General features: G+C 40.3%; 1 protein-coding gene across 3 annotated transcripts in view; it reads left to right on the forward strand.

The window, feature by feature from the left end:
* TBP (TATA box binding protein) overlaps positions 1-6,901 on the forward strand; it is a 7,077-nt gene extending 176 nt beyond the window's left edge. For 2 of the 3 annotated variants that reach the window (XM_009866362.1, XM_009866363.1), the window contains exons 2-7: positions 9-169; positions 1,508-1,595; positions 3,548-3,639; positions 4,826-5,002; positions 5,275-5,369; positions 6,295-6,901. In XM_009866362.1, the coding sequence (XP_009864664.1) occupies positions 9-169; positions 1,508-1,595; positions 3,548-3,639; positions 4,826-5,002; positions 5,275-5,369; positions 6,295-6,374 (693 nt within the window). In that variant the 3' untranslated portion in view covers positions 6,375-6,901. Of the gene's footprint in view, positions 170-1,507; positions 1,596-3,547; positions 3,640-4,825; positions 5,003-5,274; positions 5,370-6,294 lie in introns of all 3 variants that reach the window. The other variant, XM_009866364.1, reaches the window with a different exon arrangement.
* Positions 6,902-6,932: the final 31 nt, after the last annotated feature.

Raw genomic sequence — 6,932 nt, forward strand, 5'->3', positions numbered from 1 at the left:
CGACACAGGGAACATCTGGTCAAACCCCTCAGCTCTTCCACTCACAGACTCTTACCACAGCCCCCTTACCGGGAACCACACCTCTGTACCCCTCCCCGATGACGCCGATGACTCCAATAACTCCTGCAACGCCAGCGTCCGAGAGCTCGGGGATAGTGCCGCAGCTGCAGTGAGTGTCCCGTTGTGCCAGGGCAGCCTGTCCCTTCTCGGGCAGCCCTTTAAACACTTGGGATCAAAGCCACAGCAGCAGTTGGTCACTGCAAATCGGTGGGAAGGGAGGGCTGAAGAACTTATGGGTCTCCTCTAGCAATATGAGTAATTTCTGCTTTTATTTTTAGCTTGGTCTTGTTACTAAACCACTTAGTAATATGAATGGTTTCGTACTAATCTGTCAACCGTTCATCCTGTAAACATACCAGTGGAGGAGGATGTTTTATATGTCTTCAGTTACCACTGTTACTACTTTTAACTCTGCGCACTTCAGGAGTTCGTCGTGCTTTAGCTACAACATAGTCTGCATCGGTAATCTGGTATTTCAAAATATGTATACCTCTAAAGGTATTCTTATTTGTTATTCACGGGATGGTTGTGACCTGTTCACAAAAGCAAATAGCTCTGCTTTCCTCGGCGTGCAACTTTGTTGGTGAGGTATTAAAGCAGGACACAGGAATGTCGCAGCTGAAAGGGAATTAGAAGGGTAGAGGAAGTTGCTAGTTGAGGAGCTAGAGCGGAGTTGTACTTAATACTCCACGTTCCCTTTTCTAGCTCATGGTTACAGCTGAGTTTGTAGTAAGGGAAAAAAATCCTAGAACTAGTTTAGATTTAGATATGAAAGTATTTTCACAGAACTTTAGTTTTAAAGAGACTGTTACAGCAATTTACAGAAGGCCTGAAGCGATGTGGTTGATAACCTGAATTTTGCACTGAATTTTGCACTTGTTTTTTTTTTCCCTATTGAGGACCTTTAGATTTCAAGGTTTTCGTATAAGACAAGTTTCCAAGGAAATTTTGCATCTAAGAACTTCTCTTAAACTTCTCTGTCTATCCTGCTATCAGATCACCTAGCAATGGGTTTAATTCCTGGGTCATTCCCACTTAGTCCTGCACCTCTTCTTCCTCCTTGAAGGACATACCAAGGAAAATGTCCAATGGTTACTACCTGGTTTGTTCATGTTTCCAGCAGCTTGCCTGGTTGTGGTGGGAGCTCTCAGCATCAAGATTTTTTTCCTGCCAAACTGAAACAGAGGTTCTTCTCATGAGATGCTTTTCATAGTAGTTTTCAGATAAGGAGGAAGTGGCAGTCATGCCTTAGGAGCTTCTACCCTACAAAAGGAAGTTCCTGAGCCAAAACGCTGTTCAGTGCTCCTGTCAGTAGGAGAGATATCATTCAAACTCACTTGGAGAAAGAAAGAAAATTAAAATTAAATTAGCGAAGCTTGATTAAAAATGAGAAAGACACGTGAATTCTTTATTGTCTTTTTAATATGTTTCTCTGAACTGTCTTCAGGAATATTGTGTCAACAGTGAATCTTGGTTGCAAACTTGAACTAAAAACTATTGCGCTTCGTGCCCGAAATGCGGAATATAATCCCAAGGTAAGAGAAGTGTAGAGTTCATCCTATAACAGGTATATCAAAGGCATGAGTTGTGGGTGTAGTTTGCTGTAATAGATTGAATAACCTTCCAGCTATAGATGTAGTTTTATACTCTAGTTAAAAAAGGAGTCTTTAATAAACTTAGAACATTCTGTCACACTAGTAAAAAGCAAAGCATTTTACACTGATAGAGCTGTGTTTTACACAAGATTGTAATTTGGTAGATATAGAAAAACACACTATGGTTAGGAAGAACCTCCCCAGCAGTGTAACACTGTGGCCAAACATTTCGTAGAGCTGGTCTCTGCTACTGCTTAGATGGACGTGTTCATTCGTAGGGCTCAAATTTACTTTTTCATATTACTCTGAAACGTCTGATGGTGAAGTCTTGTTCATTTTCTCCCAACAAGGAGAAATGAAAGAATTCAGCTCCTGGGCTCCTGCCAGAGCCACAGTTGGTCTGTGGCTTCCTCCACCTGGCTGCTCCCCTGGAATTCTTGTGGCCATGGTGCAAGCTTTCATTTTGTTGTCTTGCCACCTCTCTGAGCTCTGTTCCTTCATGTTGTCCCCCAGTACTGATGGCTAGGTTTGGTGAAACAGCAAAATTAACTTTTTTTTTTTTTTAGGTTTTTTTCTGGCATGTTGACTTCTAAGTTGCCTGTTCTTTCTACATAGCAGTTTGTTGAGGCATGTATTTTGTTTAGCTCGGGAAACTTTGAACAACAGTGGATCTGGAGCATTGAATCAAGGAAATTGCTTAATTTTTCTTTCGGGTGACACCTCTTGGAAGAGTTATCTTTGCAACCACAGGAGTTGGACAGTGTTTCTAATAAAAGTTCAGATGTTGTGTAGTTGAATTGATTTGCCTTGGGAAGGCTTCAGTTTTCGTGGACTGTCGTTTTTTTTTGGTTTAGTTTTTAGGATTTTGCTGCAGTTTACCTGAGCTCCACTCTCAAAAATTAAAGCACACATGCAGGCATATGTGGTAAATAACTGTTACTCTAAGTTCATATCAGTGGTGCTGTTACATAATTGTGTGTGGGTAAGATATTAGGCAGCAAAAATGTGAGCATGTTGTGGTAACCCTTAAGGTGTAGGGGTAGGTGGCTGTGTAAAACTTGTAGGCTAGAATAATGAATAGGGAGTGCTGTCTTCCACAGCGGAGAGAAGAAAAGGGTTATGTAATGCACTCCTGACTTTTAGTCAGTACATTCATCTGTCAAAGCAGGATGTTGCTTGGCTGTATTATTTAAGCTGTATTTTCATAAGTGTGCTGCTGGTAACCCATGCTACCGCCTTGGTCATGGGACCGCGTGGTGAGCCGGTCCAAGTTAAATATAACAGGCAGACAGGGGTTTGTGTGTGTGCCCACATCAGTTTCCTGTATCTCTTGCTTCAAAGAGTTTAGGAATGTTTGGAAATGCAGGCAGAGATATTACAGTACTCGGAATAAAAAGCTCGTGCTGCTGCATTCTGCTGTGGTAGTTGAGGTTACCTCTCTTTACACAGAACTTTGATCTCCAGCTGTTCTGTTTGCTGGTTTTCTATCAGAGTCCAGTGTTTTGAGACAAAACAGATCATAAAATTTCCATCCTGCTTACAGCAGATCAAATATCAACATGTGGAGGAAATTATTTTTTTTTTATTTAAGATTGTCTCTCTTGCAAACGTTAGCATTGTTTATATGTTGCATATACAGTACGGAGAGGTAAGCTTAGTAAAATAGAAACACAGTGGTAAATATCCTCCCTGTCAGACTCTACCTCTCAGCCTGTGTTTGAAGCTACTTACGATTTGAGCATTTCAAGTAAATTTTGAGTGACCCATAAGCATGTTTGAACTCAGTATTTCTTTGCGATCCGGTGTAATTTGCACAATCTAAGTAGCAAGCTTGGTTTTAACGTAATGATTCCAGTGATATATCCCTAATAATCACAATGTTCACGTTTCAGCGTTTTGCTGCTGTTATTATGAGAATAAGAGAACCACGTACTACTGCACTTATATTCAGCTCTGGAAAGATGGTGTGCACAGGAGCAAAAAGGTACATTTAGGCATTACAAGCAAACTAACTCAGGCTGGCTTTTCTCATGTAGGAGATATCATCAAAGCATTATCATTTATATACAGTATTTGTATATATACAATAGAGTTGTACAGGTACAACTAAGTTTGCCTGCCAGTTATTTCAAATAGACTAATGTAAGTTTTTATACAAAATGCCTTTTCATGAATGAAATGTCCTTTCATGAATCAAAGGACTTCCCTATGAAAGGGGAAATGATACTTCTGTTTCTGAAGCGTTCGTACAGTCTGATAGACCAGTTTGCAGATGTGATTATATTCACGTTTTTGGCTTTGCAGTTAGCCGTTTTGTTTTTAAATTTATTTTTTTTTTTCAAATAATTGGAACTGGAACTGCTTAAACTGTGGCAGAGGAAGAGTGATCTCCTATATGAATAGTTTGATTCATCACAGGCCAAGAGCTCCAAGTTTCCGGTCCCTGCAGTTTGATCTGTTCTTAACATGATCATTGAAGCATAAGAATTGAAAACTAAACATAAGCTTAACTCCAGTGGGCAGGAGAGAAATTCTGCTCTGAAGGACTCTGTTAGGAATCTAGAAGGGATAAATAAGCTAATGAGCAGAGACGAATGAATGGAGCTGTACAGGAAATGCTTTCTCTGCCTTGTGATGCTTGAAGTTCAGAATGTCTTACTCTGCATTAGGAGCAACCGGATCCTCAGCTGTTTACAAAACTATAGCAAACAGCGTGGAAGTCCGAGCGGTTGTGTTAAGCTCAAGTTTGAGTGCCTGGTCTGAATCGAGCGGAGGATTTTGGCAGTTTACAGGCTTTTATAGAAACATGCATTTTCTAGCAGTAGTAGTTCAAATTTTTTCTGCACTGAAAAATTAAATAACAGTTTTCTTGACCTGTTGGAGAGACTCGGGTCAGTATTTTACGAGTTTGGAATAGTTGAATTTATAATTTACTGTTTTCTGCCTCATGAACAGCGAGTACATTAATGCTGTTTAGGATCCTAATACCAAAATCAGCACACAAACCAGTGCTGGTTGTTAATTCTGGATGTAAAAATTTTGCGTGTGACCTTCCCCTCCCCCTCAACACAGACTTTTTTTTTCCCACTTACATGTTTGTGGCGTAATGCTATTTGCTTCAAGTAATACTTAACTAAGGAAATAACAGAGCTATCCTTTTCTCACTTCAGTGAGGAACAATCGCGACTGGCAGCAAGGAAGTATGCCAGGGTTGTTCAGAAACTGGGTTTTCCTGCAAAATTTTTGGATTTTAAAATTCAGAACATGGTGGGCAGCTGTGATGTGAAATTTCCCATCAGATTAGAAGGACTGGTACTCACACATCAGCAGTTCAGAGGCTTGTCTATGTTTCATTCTTGCTGCATATTGACTAGCTTAGAGGGTGACATCTGTTTAAGATTATTCCCTTTCATGAGAGGGAAACCCACATCTTTGTTCCCATCATGGCTCTGCCTTGGGTTTAACTGAGGTTGCACATTAAACCCATCAAAATGATCTTCCCTGCACCTCTCTCCAAGTTTTAGTGAAGTCTACATCCGCTCTGCCCAGTCCTGCAGACGAAAGACTGCAGTATGTGTCTGCAAGCACGTTTAAACACTATCACTCTCTTCTCTTACAGCTACGAGCCAGAATTGTTTCCCGGCTTAATCTACAGAATGATCAAGCCAAGAATTGTTCTGCTTATTTTTGTTTCTGGAAAAGTGGTTTTAACTGGTAAGTGAAGACGCTGTCTTACTCCAGTAGGCTAGATTTAGATTGCACTATGGAGAACACACAATAGTCCCAGAGGTACATACGCTGCTTAGGTACTGTCCTTTAGAGATGACGGTACTGATAAAGAACAGATAGCAGAGTGTTCTGGGGATGAGAACGCACAAAGGAAACCGCAGGTTTGGCTAAATCCGTATAAGCAACGATTGTGAATCCTAATAGAATATACAGGTGCTGTGTGTGATGCAAGAGCACAGGTAGCGTTCCTGGCAAAATCCGAAAGGCTGTTTCTTTGTGCTTGGTGTGTGTGACTGAGCTAACTGGTCTTTGACAGCCTGGCTGGAGGCTGCTGCCATTCTCTGTTGATACAGCAGCTGAAGAAGGGCACATGTGCGAGCTCTAAGACCTCCTTAACCTCAGGCACTCCACCTACACTTTTCCTCTTCCCCTCATGCTGAGTCTTACTATGGAGAAAAAAACCCACAAGACTCAGACAAAAGAAGGAGCATGTCCCTGCAGTACAGCAAATGTCAGGCCTCTGTGGTGTTCTCCATTGCCAGAACTTGCTCGTAGAACTTGTTCGTATTTCCAAAAAAAGCTCCACCACTTTGCTGCAGAAATGTCCCCTGGGGCTGTGCTTTGTGGTTGGCTCTCCTGAAGAAATTACGTGTACAAAAATCCTATTTGCAAGTATAACATAAGCACAAAGATGGTAATGGAAGTTTTACCAGTTACCAGAATACAGAGTGAGAAGGCTAGCAAGATACACTCTGTATGAAATTTGTATTCAAAAAAATATGTAATAAAAATAAGGATTTATGGATATATATAGGTTTTTTATAGAGTTGCATTCAAAGCAGCATTCTAAAAGCTAAAATTAAGTATTAGGGAACCAAATTTGTACAACCTAATTCAATTCTCTTTGTAGGTGCTAAAGTACGAGCAGAAATCTACGAAGCGTTTGAAAACATCTACCCTATTTTAAAGGGATTCAGAAAGACAACGTAACAGTTTCTACATCTTTCAGAGAAATCAGGGGTTTATTTTAAAAGGTATTGTGTATGGCACAGCAGTAACAAGAGATGGACTTCAGTGAAACTGCAACACCAGGACTTGGACTATTTCCCAGTTAGTGCCTACTTCCCTGATGCTCAAGGGGAACTGTATTCTTGATTATGTCTACTGAGTTACTGTGAGTTGCTTTACTGGGCTGTTCCTGGAGCAGTCCCTCAAGTTTTATTTATATTCTAGCTTTTAAATAGTTTTAATGCCAGTTCTATTAATAGAAAATGGGTAAGTTGGTTTAAAAGACAAATGCAACTGTGTCACTCAGTGTATAAACCACTTAAATTGCCATGTATATATGTTTTAACTTCTTTCCATAAGACCATGGTTTTTATAGTTTTCAGAACTTAAACTTTTAAATTTTTTCAATTTTAAAATTTCTTTGGTGCCAGACACATTCCCTCTTTCCAGTATTAAGCAAGACAGAATAAATTTATTAATGGAAGCGGCTCACTGTACATATATATATATGTCGTGGTTTAACCCTGGCTGGCAGCCAGG

This window comes from Apaloderma vittatum, unplaced genomic scaffold (assembly GCF_000703405.1).
Source record: "Apaloderma vittatum isolate BGI_N311 unplaced genomic scaffold, ASM70340v1 scaffold27903, whole genome shotgun sequence".
Classification (NCBI taxonomy): Eukaryota; Metazoa; Chordata; class Aves; order Trogoniformes; family Trogonidae; genus Apaloderma; species Apaloderma vittatum.